Here is a 16247-nt window from a genome sequence, read left to right as displayed (position 1 = left end):
TGCAGCATTATACCTTGATTTTGTGGCCTAATTCATATAAATGTTTTGACAATCCTGCAGTAAGCGGCCCATCAAAAGCATCCAATCATGCACCAACCTCAAATTACATCGTCAATAAGCATGGTGACACTTTCAGTGGCCCATTGTCAAGTCAGTCAGTGCTTGCTGACTCCGTTTTTAGTGATTCAGCTGCAACAAATACTTTATATTCCTTATGTCACTTACATTTAAAAAACTGAAAAATACAACAGTCATCACACGAAGACAGAAAATGTTGATGTAGAAAAGAGTTTCTTCTTTTACACCATTAAAATCCAGTCAGTAATCTTGAGCACCAATAAAAAGTCATCATAGTAGAGTGCTGCAGTTCCTCTAATGGCCACTTGATGGCATCCAATAAAAACGTTCTCCAGAAATACATTCAACACATTTTTCCACAGGTTCTGCTATCAGTAGCTTATTTCACCTCATTGAATGTGTGTTGTTCTTCTTCTATAAAGAAAATATTAAGGCGTAAAGAGGGTCATGCTTACATTTGTCTTGAATGGCAAGTGTCTCAGCCTATCACGCTCAGCTGTGGTGATTGTTCCTCATTCTTCTCACTTCCTTTGCCCAAATTAGGATTTTTTGAGCACGTTTTTGTACTCTTTTGTTTAACATTTTAGCGCAACAATGAACCTCAATTTCTTCTTTAGTTAAAGTAGTGTCTTCTTTTGTTGGGTAAGGCAGTTACCAGCTCAGAGATTAGTCTCTATTTGGTTTACCCTGCTCTGATTGGGCAGTGTTATGTTCCTGTGTGACTGTTCTGATCTTTTTCCGAGCTCTGCGACTGGGTGTTGCTTGCAGTATCATCAGTGGTGTTGGTTTCATCTTTATCATCATCGTCAGTCCCTGCAATACCCTGAAACTCCTGGTTATAGTCGGGGTCAGGGAGTTGCAGAGTGTCAGATTGTGGACCGGGTGAGCGCCGAGACTGGAATCGAGCCAGGCATCGTCTCCGCCTACCCAAAGCGTTGGGGCTTGGCAGGCTGCGAACTGAGGCCTTCGATGTCTGCCTGGAAAACTGGAGGGAGAACTGGCGCCCTCGTGGCCGGGTTGGTGGGCGAACACTGAGTGATGTCCATCGAAACTCTTTAGGTCCCAATTGAGTCGGGGAACAACAAACTGAGAAGCTGGTTCTGGGAATACAAGGGACAGGTCAGAACAGACTGGGAAACAAAAAAAAAGGGTGGAGAAGAGTACATAATTTAAAATAGAAATGATAGGTCAAGCACATCATGACAACAATGCCATAATGTCATTATATGGTACTGATAATGCCATCTTCAGGCCAGGTAAAAACAAAACAGGCAATACAAGGGGGCATGCAAGGAAAGGAGTGAAGTCAGCCTGCTAGGAAGTAAAACAAGGAGGAGTTGTCATTTTAATGCATGAAAAATCAATGAATCACCTTGGAGTGTCCAAGGTTGGCAGCTCCTCAGTCGGGGACATATCCAGCCCATTGTGAGGTTTTGCTGCTTCACCATCGCCAGAAGAATCCACGTTGTGACAGACATCACTGGACAAAGGTGGACTGACGACCAACTGGGGGAAAACGGCAGATGGTGAGGTTTCAGGGGAGGGTGGATTGCTGCTGACTTCCTTCAGGGTGGACAGCGAGTCCATGACAGGTGGGGGCATGACCAAGAAGGAGGGTGGACCCATGTCCTCTGAACCTGGATTGATCCTGGATTGATTGAGAATGAAATGGACATCAGAAAGAGTCAACTTAAAGGACATCCCCATCTTTTAAATTAATGTCTGATGATTTATCTGTTGATGTTTAATGTATGGCACCTATTAAAGTTGCCTGATAATATACCAGTTAACTGAAATGACCAAAAAAGCGAGCTGTAGTAGTTTGCATGGAGAAATGATGTACCTGAAATCTGGGAAGAAGCTGCCTGTTGCATCGCTGCTATGTCGTTTAAAGATGGGTCGAGGAGGTCGAAGTTCAGGAGGCTCCTGAACGCTCAACAGCCGGCGGACTCGACCCAGGACCTACGCATATTCAAAAATATGGTTGCAGGAAAAGTAAGGGACTTAAGAGAAATTAGGGCCATGTAAGGGAAACAAATTATCCTGTAATTAGAAATTACCGATTCTTGGCGCCGAGTCATAACGGAGTCCTGTTGCCGGGGCCGATTGTCAACAACATCAGCTTCGTCCAAGTGGAGGATTTCGGAGAGTCTGGAGGCAGGGAAAAGTGAGTATGAATGTTACTACAAATCTAAAGTGCTGTATTTGATCTGAACATTTTTTTATTTTACTCAGGGAGAAAACAACAGTTAATTCCTTGTAATGATGATAAATCTCGCCCTCTAGAGGAAAATTACTTCCCTGCTTACTGTAATAACTACTGTAAGAACAACGCCAATCTGCACGCTCAGGTAAAATGAGCCATTGTGTAATGTGTGAAGTGTAGAAGTGTATGTGTTGACCCCATATCACTGGTGGAACCCAGGAAAGAAGGGATACAGTAGTCAGCAGCAGCCAGTGTGTATGGCGGACGCGCCTCGCTGTCGTTCCAGTACATGTCTTTGGTCATATGAGGCAGGTTCATATGCATCTCATCCACAGCCAGAAGAGACACCTGGTGGGACAGGCAAACAGGAAGTGATTGGGGTAGAAAGTGTCCAGTGTGGTGTCTGTTTTCAGCAAAGGTTTAAAGAGAGATCCATACGTCACGGACTTGTAGTCAAAACCAATGGTGGTCAAAATATACACACATATATATAAAGGAGTCTTATCTGGCCTAATAATCTGACTGAATCAGCATTGGTCAGTTAACAGTAGGTGAAGTATCCACTCCATGGAAGCTGCAGTAGTTTTGTTGAAACTACAAGCAACAAAGCCACAAAATGGCCTGTTGTGTGTCACTCAAGCGCTCAATTACGTGGTTGTGTGAACATGGGCTTGTGTACCATATTAATTTCTGATCGTCTTCAATAGCTAGTAATTATGATTCACAAATGTCAGGGCTCCATTTGTAGCTTCATGTTGAAAATTGACCAGTAGCCTATTTGCTTTGTCACTGATCGGCGTAACACACATTGAGAGAGAGACAAGACCTTTAAAATTAGTCAATGTGATCGGTTGCTTACCTGAAGATTCCTGTCGATGATCCAGTTAGCTTCAAAGTCATCATCGTCCTCTCCGAACGGGTTAATCAGCTGCTCTGCAACCTGAACAACAACACAGAAATCACATCCAGACATACAATGTAAAAATGTATCATCACATATTTGAGGTGTGATGACTTCAGTGTCGCCCCCCTTTGGTCCTGTGGTGTCGCTCTGTGTTGTAGATCCTTGGATGGGTGGAGCTGAGGTGCCATTGAGTACTAACGGGGAATACCTGGCCAGTATCCCAGAGCTTACTTAAGCCCACCTACCCTGATTCCAGTTCTCTGATCTCTTCCCCACTTACGAAGCCTTGTTTGCCCCTTTCAGTTTTGTTTGGTGCTGCTAAACATGCACCTCAAATCAGACGCGTTCAGACACTTTCAAACACCACTGATACTGATTTTCACACTTAATTGCATTTAATTTTGTGACTTACTTTAATTAATTTCAGTCTATTATTACCAGGTTTGGCTTGTGTCACAATCATTTGTTGTTGCCCAGCTCAGGATTCTTGTTTTGCTTGATGAGGGTCAATTTTAAGACCTATCTATCATGCACATTCATGCTTCCAGAGGACGAACCATTTTTAATTTAACAACCCCAGGCCACTTTTCCAGGCACCATGCCTAGGAAAAACCTGAAATCTTTAGTCCCACTACATGTGAGTCTCAAAAGGTATTTTGGCATATGCACTCAGTAAGTTATTAATAACTTTATATGGTGTGTTATTAATATATCAGGACAAGGTCGAAAGATGACAGCAGATCAACCACACGCCTGTTTCTGTCTCAGTCAGGAAGAAAACATGATAGGATAGATTTTCAGATGTGTGGTATAGGCCTTTCCTTTTTTTTGTTAGCTTCTTTTCCCTTCTTGTTACAACACTCAGCAATTATGTATTGCACAGCTATATTGGTGCCAAGCAAACTTCATCAGGTGTATATGTAACAAATTGGACTCCTAGCACATTCTTGTATGACTCTCTTCTTTTCCTTACAAGGAATCCCAAGTTGAAAGTTTTTTTTTTAACTTGTCCTTAAATTCAACGGCTTAAACCAACGCCAGCCAAAAAACTGATATTACACTTGATTTACAATTTGACTTTAGGGTTCCCTGGAGAGCTTTTGACCTTTAGTGGTTTTATGGAGTGTTTATCATGAGTGGGACAACACACAGTCCTGCCAGTGGTTTCACACCATCCCACTGATCTGAAGAGGCTGTAATGCACCAAGAAAAGCAGCCATGTCCCAACGAAGGCAGAGAAGAAGATCCATGTTCACTGCAAGCTAGTAAACATGGATGTAAAAGGTTTAGGGTTTAAAATACATTCAAACCAACTTTGCAAATGTTTTATAAGAAAAAAAAGTAGTTCAACACATTTGTATCCTATTTTATTGATCCTTGTTTTATTATAAATGCTACGATTCTCTGCTTTGATGTAAAGCACACTTGCGTTTCATTTAATGCATGAATTGGGGTTTAGAAATAACATTTAATATTATTATTGTTCAGCATTTCAGTTAGCCTACAGAATACTCTCAATATAAACATTTTTAATAACTTTTGTTTATTTAAAAGAAAACTCCACAGGGCCCATTTAAGTCAATAGACTAAAACATTAAAGACCACCAATGTTTTTTCTGAATAAGGCTGGTGGTAGTCTGTATTTCTCTTATTGTCATCAAATCCCATGAAAAGCCCAAACCAACAGTGATTTGATTTATATCAGTGAGTCACACCGTTGCACTGAGTGACCACAAATACTCACTAGGGAACCAAATTTAACTGCATTTGCTGCTTAAAATAATCCCCAACAAATTCTCTATTTCAACCGGTTTGAATAACGTTTGATAAAAACTACAAAGGCCAACTGTTAAAGTAATGGCTTTTAACACTTAGTAGGATGACACTTTTATTTTATTTTATCTTATTTTATTTTATTTTATCTTATTCTATCTTATTCGATTTTGTTGTATTTTATTGCTTTCACTGTTATTTTATTGATTTTATTGTTTTTAATTGTTTTTATTTTTCTCTTTATTTATTTATTACCTACTGTAAAGCACTTTGGTACACCGCAAGGACTGTTATAAAGGGCTGTATAAATAAACTACATTACATTACATAAATACTGAGCCTTTAAAAAAAATGAAACTAGATATCTGTGAGCTGTTTTTAACCCTCATGTTGTCCTCAAGTCAAGGAAGGGAGGAAGGAAAGGAAGGAAAGAAAGAGAGAAGGAGGGAGGGAGGAAAGACAGATGGAAGGAAGGAAGGGAGGAAAGAAGGAAGGACAGGAGGAAGGAAGGGAGGAAAGGAAAGAAGGAAAGATGGAGGAAAGAAGGAAGGAAGGAAGGTTTGAAGGAGGGAAGAAAGAAGGACAGAGGAAGGGAAGCAAAAGGGAAAATAGGAAGGGAAGAATAAAGGAAAGAAGGACAGAGGAAATAAGGAAGGGAGGAAGGTAGGGGGGAGGAAAGAAAGAGAGAAGGAGGAATGAAGGGAGGAAGGAAAGGAAGGAAGGAGGGAGGGAGGAACAAAGGAAGGAAGGGAGGAAAGGGAGAGGAAGGAAAGAAAGAGAGAAGGAGAAAGGGAGGAAAGACAGATGGAAGGAAGGAAACGAGGAAGGGAGGAAAGAGAGAGGATAGAAAGGAAGGGAGGGAGGGAGGAAGGAAGGGAGGAAGGAAAGGAAGGAAAGGAAGGAAGGAGGGAGGGAGGAACGAAGGAAGGAAGGGAGGAAAGAGAGAGGAAGGAAAGAAAGAGAGAAGGAGGGAGGGAGGAAAGACAGATGGAAGGGAGGAAGGGAGGAAAGAAGGAACAGTCAATTTGACCCGGGAGGACGACATGAAACTAATAAAATAAAAGTCTACTGCACCTTCAGCCAGCCGGAGTAGAAGAAGAACTGTAGCAGGGTGAAAATAGGGACGTAAAGGTCGAGGTCATGACCCTGGTAACCCTGAGTGGGATCAAGGAACTGTCGACCAATCAGACAAGCGAAGAAGAACGTGTAGACGGCTAAAGTCACAACCTGCAAAAAGAGAGAGAAAGAGAAAGAGAAAGAGAGAGAGAGTGGTAAAGGTTGTATTGTGCATCCCTCTGTGTGGGAGATTCAGAGCTCTGATTTGGTTACAGTAATGAGGGAATATGATTACTGATGTGATTCGATGAGATGCATCCGTTTGAAAGATGGCATTGGGACAGATTGAGTACTGACCTGTGTGTAGACCAGCGGGATGCCCACCCAGTCGTAGCCAAAAAGAGTTGCACACCAAGTCCTGAACTGATTCATCTCCTGCAGAAACACACACACACAGACACACACACACACACACACATTAACATCCAAGCCTAAATTTCTCCAAACTGAACAGGCTGATTGGAAGAGGAGTCTCGCCCAGCCTTTAGGGAGTACGCTCTGTGTGTCGTATTACTTACATGTCTGGTTTCGGTGGCTACAGACTAATAGTGGTTCAGGCACTCAAGTGGTTTGTTTGCCCAAATGGGAAAATTCCCTCTTTTTTTCTCTCTCTCTCTCTCTTTTTTTTTTGTGCTAATACAAGTCTAACTCTAACCCAGCCACCCAAATGGCCTTTTAACCTTTGTGTCGTCCTCCCGGGTCAAATTGACCCCGTCTGTTTTGACTGTTCCTTCTTTCTTCCTCTCTCCCTCTTTCCTCCTTTCCTTCTTTCATTCCTTCCTCCCTTTCTTCTGTCCTTCTTTCCTCCCTCCCTTCTTCCTCCCTCCTACCTTCCTTCTTTCTCCCTTCCTTCCTTCCTCCTTTCCTTCCTTCTTCTTCCCTTGACTTAACATCCTTCCTTGACTCGAGGACAACAGGAGGGTTAAGTGCCCCAAATTCAAATCCTGGGGTGACCTTAGGACAAAAGTGAAATTACTCAGTAGTATTTTGTTGTTTTGGTTTGGTTTCCATGGTTATTTACACAGCATAGGAGATATTGTCGTGGTTTCCTCTCTTAACCTTCGTGTCGTCCTCCTGGGTCAAATTGACCTCGTCTGTTTTGACTGTTCCTTCCTTCCTTCCGTCTGTCATTCCTCCTTCTCTCTTTCCTCCCTTCCTTCTTTCCTCCCTCATCCCCTTTTCTTCCTTCTTCTTCCTTCTGAATATCTACATGTGCAAATCCAAGTTAACCTTTGTGTCGTCCTCCCGGGTCAAATTGACCCCATCTGTCTTTACTCTTCCTTCCTTCCTTCCTTCCTTCCTTCCTTCCTTTCCTCTTTCCTCTGTCCTTCCTTCTTCCTTCCTCCCTCCCTCCCTCCCTCCTTCCTTGTTTCCTTCCTCCCTCCTACCTTCCTTCCGTCTTTCCTTCCTCCCTTCCTTACTCCTTTCCTTCTTTCCTCCCTTCCTTCCTCCTTTCCTTCCTTCCTTCTTCCTTCCTCCCTCCTTTCCTTCCTTCTTCCTCCCTTCCTTCCTTGACTCAATGACAACAGGAGGGTTAAGTTTATTTGGACTTAAATTCGGTTTAGATTAGATCAGTTTTGCTTCCTAGCAGCAGTTATTTGCTCCCTCTTTATGATCTATTATATTTTGTCCTTCTTGTTGGTGTGATTTGACTACAGTCTCTTAAGCAAGGTTTTTGTTTGTTTTTGTTGACCCTCTATCTATACATTAAATTTTGACAGTAGTATAAAATGTCATGTGCCACCTTGAGGATGCTCTGCAGGTCATGGCTGTCTTGGATGCGTCCTTCCTGTCGAGCTTTAGACGCCAGGTTAGAGAACCAGACGACAGGAATCCAGTACTTCAGATGAGGAGAGGGGACATTCTCAAACACCTTTCTCTCCTCTGGAGTCATAAAACCTACAAGTAGACAAACACACTGATTATTCACAACCAGTAACATATATAACCTGCTAGAGTAGATATGTTGTAGCTTAGCAGCAGTTTTGTAGTTTATATGACCCAATTTGTAGTCATGCTAGTGGTTGGATTGCCTTGAAATTTGGTACAGCCATTCATGTTCCCCAGATGATGAATCCTACTGACTTCCGTGATCCTTTGACTTTTTTTTCTCTAGCGCCATCACGAGGTTGGCATATTATTCAAGTGAAATGTCTCAACAACTGATAGATTGACATGAAAATTGGTGCAAGCATTCATATTCCCCTGACTTTTCCCTTTAGCGCCATCTTCAGGTCAGGATTCACAGTCGTCCAATATTTTAAGGTAAAACAGATGACATTCCCATCAACCACAGCTCTATTTTGTGCTTGCCACCAAATAGCAAATGTTAACATGCTAATAATGTTACCATGCTAACATTAGCACGTTAGTAAGCTGTCACTTGCTGAAGACTGGACTGTTATATACAATTTATATTGATTTTTGACTGAATCAATCCAACATCTCATAAGGGAATTGAAAGCCTTGATTGACTAGTTGTCTCAAGATGCACATTTTCTTTCTATGAATGTAAATACATTTTAATATAGTCTCACCTTTGGCCTTGAGAGAATCATTTTTCATGGATGTAAAAGGGTAATTGCCATGAATTTGATGTTTTGGTGCACCATGGGAAATTATGATCTGAATTTGGCTTTAGAGGAAAGGTTTCATCAAAGTTTATGATTATTAACAACAAGTTTAACGAAACCCTGGCTCATAGTTGTTGAATTATATTGTAGTCTGAGGGCTTTCACCAAAGAAAACATGAGGAATCAGACACACGGGTCATCACCATCAGCTCTCTGAGTCCTGCTGTAATTTGGCCGATAACGAGCCAATCCCTTGGGCCATATCAGACGGTCACAGGAAGGAAGAAGAACAGCCGGGAAGGAGCTGAACTCTGTCTGACTTCCATCATTTCAGACACACTGATGCAGCACGGACAGTTCAGTGTAATCTGTATTTGGTACTGTACACTCGGACAGCAGAATCTTATCAAAATGTGGTTTCCATGGTTGTTTCACCCTCCAATCATCTCACACCCAAACACTTATGGCGTTTTTCCACTACACAGTTCCAGCACTACTCGGCTCGACTCGCCTCGGCTCGGCTCGGTTCCAGGAACGACCTTTTCCATTACAAAAAGGTACCTACTCAACTTGGGCGGGATCGTCATAGCAACGCTGCGTTAAACTGCCGTGACTTAGTTTCATACGCGACACAAACACATAAACAATGGAGGACATGGAGGCGATGGTGTACTAGCTGCTGTATGTAGCTTTCTGTCACACACAAAGCAACAAAACGGAGCCGTATGGCTGTAACGATGTTGGCGGTATTTAAAAATGGCGGGTTTGATTCTTGTGTGGGACGGCTCATGACTCTTCCAGCGACAACTCTTCTGACCAATCAGCGGCCGGCAGTCTCATGACGTCACATTTTAGTATCGGCTCGGCTCGCTTGGAACCTCAGCAGAGCAGATACTAAAAAAGTACCAGGTACCAGGTACTATCACTAGTGGAAACGCAAAAGTCGAGTCATGCTGGAACTGTGTAGTGGAAAAGCGCCATTAGACTCTCACCTGCTTCGACCACGTGGTCCATGGTCGGGAAGCGTTTACAGACTGCCGTGCTGACGGAGCGAAAGATGAGGAGCGATGTCAGGTTAACGTAACGTACAAGCGTCCGGCGGAGCAGGCGGCCATATTCATCTTTACCCTGAACACAGCTGGAGGAGGAAGAAGAAGAGAAAGAAACATACAGACATGAACAACATGGCATACTGTGTAATATGTATCCACCGACTCTGTCTACCTGGAGATGAGGAACATGAGTCTGTCAGTCCAGGGAAGGTTAACAAACTGATTCCACCATCGATTCACCACCAGAGTCACATAAAAACCTACAAAACAAACACACAGACAGAGTGATAGTTTCATTTTAGTTCAGATAATTAAAACCTGCCTTTCCAGCTTCCTGTTCAGACACTATATGGACAGTTTTCTAGAGGAGAAGGGGCAGTTGGAGGCATTAACCCAGAGGTGTCAAACTCATTTTCATTCAAGGGCCACATACAGCCCAATTTGATCTCATATGGGTCGGATCACTAAAAGGAAGGAAGGATGGAAGGAAGGAAGAGAAGGAGGAGAGGGAAGAGAATACAGGAAGGACAGATGGAAGGAAGAGAAGAGAAGACAAGAAGGAAGGAAGGAAGGAAGGAAGGAAGGAAGGAAGGAAGGAAGGGAAGATCAGAAGGAAGGAATGAAAGATGGAAGGAAGGAATGAAGGAAGGGAAGAAGGACAGATGTAAGGAAGGGAAGAAGGACAGATGTAAGGAAGGAGGGACTGAAAGATGGAAGGAAGGGAAGTAGGGAAGATCGGAAGGAAGGAAGGAAGGAATGAAGGGAGGAAGGAAGGATGGAAGGAAGGAAGGAAAACAGGAAGAAGGAAACTGGGCCGGACATGTTTGACACCCCTGCATTAACCCAACAGTGGACTTTACCACAGGAGACCATTATTTGTTTCCTGTTTCCAACAATGAGATGGGAACGTTTTTTAAGAATCAGAACTACCGACCCAAACTCTGATCTTTCCCTGAACCCTAGCCACAGCATTGTCACATCATAAAGCTTCATTACAGTTTAACAGTGATGTGTAACAGCTTTGACCAGCACAGACAGATGATGTTGTCTTTGAGGCGCCAGATCAGAAAACACTCGACAGTCTGGAGTAACATCATCAAACCATTTAACCCTCGTGTCGTCCTGCCATCCCCCTTTCTTTCCTCCTTCTTTCCTTCCTTCTTCTTTTCCTCCATCCTTCTTTCTTTCCTTCTTCCTCCCTTCCTTCCTTCTTCCTTCCTCCCTTCCTTCTTTCCTCCCTCCTCCTCTCTTTCTTTCCTCTGTCCTTTCCTACCTTCCTTCCTTCTTTTCTTTCCTCCCTTCTTCCTTCCTTCCTTCCTTCCGCCCTCCTTTCCTTCCTTCCCTCCTTCCTCCCTTCCTTCTTTCCTCCCTCCCTCCTTCTCTTTCTTTCCTCTGTCCTTTCCTTCCTTCTTCCTTCTTTCCTTCCTTCTTCCTTCTTTCCTTTCCTCCCTTCCTTCCTTCCTCCCTCCTTTCCTTCCTTCTTTCTTCTATCCTTTCCTTCCTTCTTCCTTCCTCCTTTCCTTTCCTCCCTTCTTCCTTCCCTCCTTCCTTGCTCCCTCCTTTCCTTCCTTCTTCCTTTCCTCTCTTCCTTCCTTCCTTCTTCCTTCCTCCTTCCCTTTCCTTTCCTCCCTTCTTCCCTCCTTTCCATCCTTCTCCCTTCCTTCCTTCCTCCCTCCTTTCCTTCCTTCTTCCTTCTATCCTTTCCTTCCTTCTTCCTTCCTCCTTTCCTTTCCTCCCTTCTTCCTTCCCTCCTTCCTTCCTCCCTCCTTTCCTTCCTTCTTCCTTTCCTCTCTTCCTTCCTTCCTTCTTCCTTCCTCCTTCCCTTTCCTTTCCTCCCTTCTTCCCTCCTTTCCATCCTTCTTCCTTCCTTCCTTCCTCCCTCCCTTGACTTGAGGACAACAGGAGGGTTAATTTGAAGGGCTTCTACATTTAGCTTAGCATCTCTTAGCATGTGTCCTTATTATTGACAAGTTAACATTTCGTACATAGCTAATAATTATCTTTAGAAACATCTATAAAATAAAGAGGTGTGGACATCATTCTTATTTCCATTTTGAGGAAGGAAACATTGGACTGTGAGAGCTGTGAGAGCTGTGAGAGCTGTGTTTCCTGACTGAGTGTGAATCCAGCTGCAAAAGCTACTCTAACACTCATCCTGCTTTTAGCCTTTCTCTGCTCTTTAATGATCTGTTTCCATTAGCAGCCTACTAATGAGGCAACCCAACACCCTGACCGTCTCTGCTGTTCTCTCCTCAAACGGGAAGCAGGGTCACAGTTTAGCTTTATAGTCACATAGTCAGAACTCTTTATTGTACAGGTCCTTTCCATTCCTGGACAGTTATTTCCAGATATAGTTAAATTTTAGAAATGATTACAGAATGCATGGGTTAATTGTGGTCAAATTATGAGTAAAAAATTGATTTGGTTGCTAGTTTAACACTGTATTATTTAAGAATCTTGTTATTACATTTTGTTGTAAATGTTGTAAATGAAGAACTAAATCATTATTATTATAATTTTCATCAAATAGATAAATATGTTCCAGGTTCTTGTACCTTATAGTTGAAGTTAAATACATCCAAACAGCCATTTGTCAGTCAGTCCGTTTGGTTTCATGTTAAGCCCTTTTCTCAGAGGACCAATATTAGCCGTGCTCGTCATGTGATTACAGTATTAATAACAACAGACATCAACTGTGTTCTTTGATCACATGTGAATCTGTCAGGACTGTAATCTGTTAAATATCTGTCGGTCATCAAAAGAGCGAAATCTGGAACTATAATGAGATGGATCCCTCAGCAGCCCCATTATAACATTTCAACTGTATTCAGGTATAATCTTGGGGGTATGGTCAGTAAATTATGTAAATTAATATGTATAAAATCTGTATATGAATCATTAAAACCTAAATCATTGCATGTGGAGACATCTCAAACACATTTTGGTCTAACATAGTTGTGCATTATAAAGTTCATCTTGCATTACAACCATCATCAGACATCACAAAAACTTAATTTAAAACACGTTGCACTATGTCGGAAGCAATTTGAAATAATTTAAATTAATTTAAGACCAATTTAAGAAATGAAGTGTTGGGTACATGTTCAGTAATTACCTCCTACTGATGTATGACATGTGGGATAAATTACTTTTTTTATAGATATGCTAACAAGTTAATGCTTAGCAGGTATAATGTTTAATAGGGTGTTAGATTATTATCATGCTAACAACAGCAAGACACGAGTCCACAGCTGGTTCTGGTTCTGGTTCTGGTTCTGCAGTATTTGGCCATAAACCAAAGTATTGTACAACGGCACTAAGTGTTAAATGATTGGTTAAAATATTTACTTAACTTTGTGACAGTTTCTAATGGAGAGTACTCTTTAATACAACCCCGACTGTTTGGTAGAGAGAGTTGACCGGCGACCAAATGAAGTGGACTGTTACGTTGATTCAAATTAAAATGATTGATTTTTCTGGGTTTGAAAATGATTGGAAACATTTGGGATAGTAGGAATACACAACTCAGTAAATATATATATAACATAGATCTGGTTGTTTTTAGTCAAATGTTATATTTTTAGGTAAGGGAGAGATGGTGTTTACAGCTCAAAGTAGCCAAAATTAACTTTGGTTATCGGAATATAAACTATGGTCTTATGCATAAAGGTTGGATTTACTATTCATCTACCAACACCACACTTAGCTTTGCCACATAAATACTCTCAGTGGTTGTTGGCACACAAAACACAACTTTCCAACGTTAGAATTTGAGAGCTGTGTCCAACGATTTCAGTAAGTATCCAAAACATCAATCAGACAATTAGACCCATGCAGCAGTTGGTTCAAGTGAAGGTGAGAACTTCTCTCTCACGCTTTTGTTTTCATTTGTTACCCATCCAGGAAAGACTTTAGGCTTTTGGATGAACTATAAACATTTTCCCCTCCAACATAGTCAGACAACAACTATGAACTAGTTCTGCCAGCGTAACCTGGCCCAATACTGGTCCTGTGAGAGTACAGCATTAGTCAGTACCCAGTACGAAGGTGACCGGGATCTGCTCTGCGTATTTGTCACAGTACATGGAAAGTTTCTCGAACAGTCTCTTCTGGTCGTTGGTGAGGACGAGCCTGGAGGACAGAGGACACAAACGTCACAAGCGTCACAACCAACAACTGATCAACAACCATGTTAGTTATTCAGAGGTCTTTTGGATAATCAGAAAACCACCTCACACATGCTGATGCCAGTGCTGAACTATAGGTCCCACTTTGTGTCATGATATCTGCTCAAAAACAAAATCTATTGAACCCATTTAACTTTTTGGGCAATCTTTAGCACTTGTATGAATGTAATGCACAGACAGACCATCAGATTGTGCTATGGTTGCTATAGATACAGGTTGTTCTATGGTTGCTATAGATACAGGTTGTTCTATGGTTGCTATAGATACAGGTTGTTCTATGGTTGCTATAGATACAGGTTGTTCTATGGTTGCTATAGATACAGGTTGTTCTATGGTTGCTATAGATACAGGTTGTTCTATGGTTGCTATAGATACAGGTTGTTCTATGGTTGCTATAGATACAGGTTGTTCTATGGTTGCTATAGATACAGGTTGTGTTATGGTTGCTATAGATACAGGTTGTATTATGGTTGCTATAGATATAGGTTGTTCTATGGTTGCTATAGATACAGGTTGTTCTATGGTTGCTATAGATACAGGTTGGTCTATGGTTGCTATAGATACTGGTTGTTCTATGGTTGCTATAGATACAGGTTGTGTTATGGTTGCTATAGATACAGGTTGTGTTATGGTTGCTATAGATACAGGTTGTGTTATGCTTGCTATAGATACAGGTTGTGCTATGGTTGCTATAGTTACAGGTTGTTCTATGGTTGCTATAGTTACAGGTTGTTCTATGGTTGCTATAGATACAGGTTGTGTTATGGTTGCTATAGATACAGGTTGTTCTACGGTTGCTATAGATACAGGTTGTGTTCTATGGTTGCTATAGATACAGGTTGTGTTATGGTTGCTATAGATACAGGTTATGTTATGGTTGCTATAGATACAGGTTGTTCTATGGTTGCTATAGATACAGGTTGTGTTATGGTTGCTATAGTTACAGGTTGTGCTGACATCAGAGATCCTGCTGGAGACATTTTTTGAAGTTGACTTTCATGTTTTCATCTTGTACATGAACAGAATGAGTCTCTAACATGATTTTAATAAAAGTTTAGAACCAATAAGGAGTGAAGGAGTGAATGTAGAGGCTGTAAAACATCACATTTAGGATCAATGAGAGAAATAATCCATGTTTTATGTTGTCATGGCCTCAAAGAGGAAAAGCAAAGAAATGATTTTTTTAAAATAGCACTTTCTTGATGTGACCTACAAAGGGTTAAGCCTCGGTTCATAATGCCCACTACATGGTACTTTAAGGAAACACTGACTGTATTGAAGGGAATCAGAAAAACCCCCAAACGTCTCCCAAGTAATAAGAAGTCATAATCACTGTAGCTACAAGTGTAAACAGACCTGAAGCCCTAAACTTTATGATACACATTTAAACGAAGCCCTGCTTGAAGCAAACAAGTCGTGTGTCATCAGTATCGTCACTATGGGCATGTCAACACCTGCTGATAAGGATGCAGAGATGTTTGCTCATGATCTCGAGTAGGAGGAGCTACTGGATGTGTTTCCTGGTGATATTTGAGATCTAGTGGATTCAACACAGATTAAATATGTTTGGCGTTGTAATAGCAGAGATCAGCAGAGCTCCCTGGTACATTACTAACCACTGTTCCAGTTTCACTAACAGTTTTATATTAATTTGCATATATTTGATCATTTTAAACTTTCGACCCAACCCGTCCCTTTTCTTGCATTCACATTGCCTATCTATCTATCTATCTATCTATCTATCTATCCAGCTATCCATCCATCTATCTATCAGAGTAAAGAAGGAAAGGAGGAAGGAAAGAGAAAAGGAGGGAGGGAGGAAAGAAGGAAGGGAGGAAAGAGAAAGGAGGAAGAAGGAAGGAAAGAAGGAGATAAGAAGGAAGGGAGGAAGAAGGGAGGGAGGAAGGAAGGATGGAAGGGAAGGGAGGAAGAAGGAAGGAAAGAAGGACGAATGAAGGAAGGAAGGAGGAAGGGAGGGAGGAAGAAGGAAGGAAAGGAGGAAGGAAGGAAGGAAGGAAGGAAGGAAGGAAGGGAGGGAGGGAGGGAGGGAGGGAGGGAGGAAGAAGGAAGGAAAGGAGGAAGAAGGAAGGAAAGGAGGAAGGAAGGAAGGAAGGAAGGAAGGAAGGAAGGGAGGAAGAAGGAAGGAAAGGAGGAAGGAAGGAAAGGAGGAAGGAAGGAAGGGAGGAGGAAGGGAGGGAGGAAGGAAGGAAGGAAGGAAGGAAGAAGGGAGGGAGGAAGAAGGAAGGAAAGAGAAAGGAGGAAAGACGAGGGAGGAAGAAGGAAGGAAGAGGAGGAAGGAGGAAGGAGAGGAGGAAGAGGAAGGAGAAGAAGGAAGGAAGGAAGGAAAAGAGAAGAAGG

At 42.0% G+C, this 16247-nt stretch overlaps 1 protein-coding gene across 1 annotated transcript in view; it reads right to left on the bottom strand.

Annotated features, from left to right (window-relative positions):
• Positions 1-784: 784 nt before the first annotated feature.
• LOC128353141 (bestrophin-3-like) overlaps positions 785-16247 on the bottom strand; it is a 16111-nt gene continuing 648 nt past the window's right edge. Inside the window, exons 2-13 of the mRNA XM_053313824.1 lie at positions 13739-13854; positions 9875-9962; positions 9643-9788; positions 7822-7976; positions 6375-6452; positions 6036-6188; positions 3144-3224; positions 2481-2632; positions 2139-2229; positions 1922-2040; positions 1451-1726; positions 785-1178 (exon numbers count right to left, since the gene is read on the bottom strand). Coding sequence (XP_053169799.1) covers positions 785-1178; positions 1451-1726; positions 1922-2040; positions 2139-2229; positions 2481-2632; positions 3144-3224; positions 6036-6188; positions 6375-6452; positions 7822-7976; positions 9643-9788; positions 9875-9962; positions 13739-13854 — 1849 coding nt within the window. The remainder of the gene's footprint in view (positions 1179-1450; positions 1727-1921; positions 2041-2138; positions 2230-2480; positions 2633-3143; positions 3225-6035; positions 6189-6374; positions 6453-7821; positions 7977-9642; positions 9789-9874; positions 9963-13738; positions 13855-16247) is intronic.

This window comes from Scomber japonicus, chromosome 23 (genome assembly GCF_027409825.1).
Source record: "Scomber japonicus isolate fScoJap1 chromosome 23, fScoJap1.pri, whole genome shotgun sequence".
Taxonomy (NCBI): domain Eukaryota; kingdom Metazoa; phylum Chordata; class Actinopteri; order Scombriformes; family Scombridae; genus Scomber; species Scomber japonicus.
This window is presented reverse-complemented; position numbering and strand designations above follow the sequence as displayed.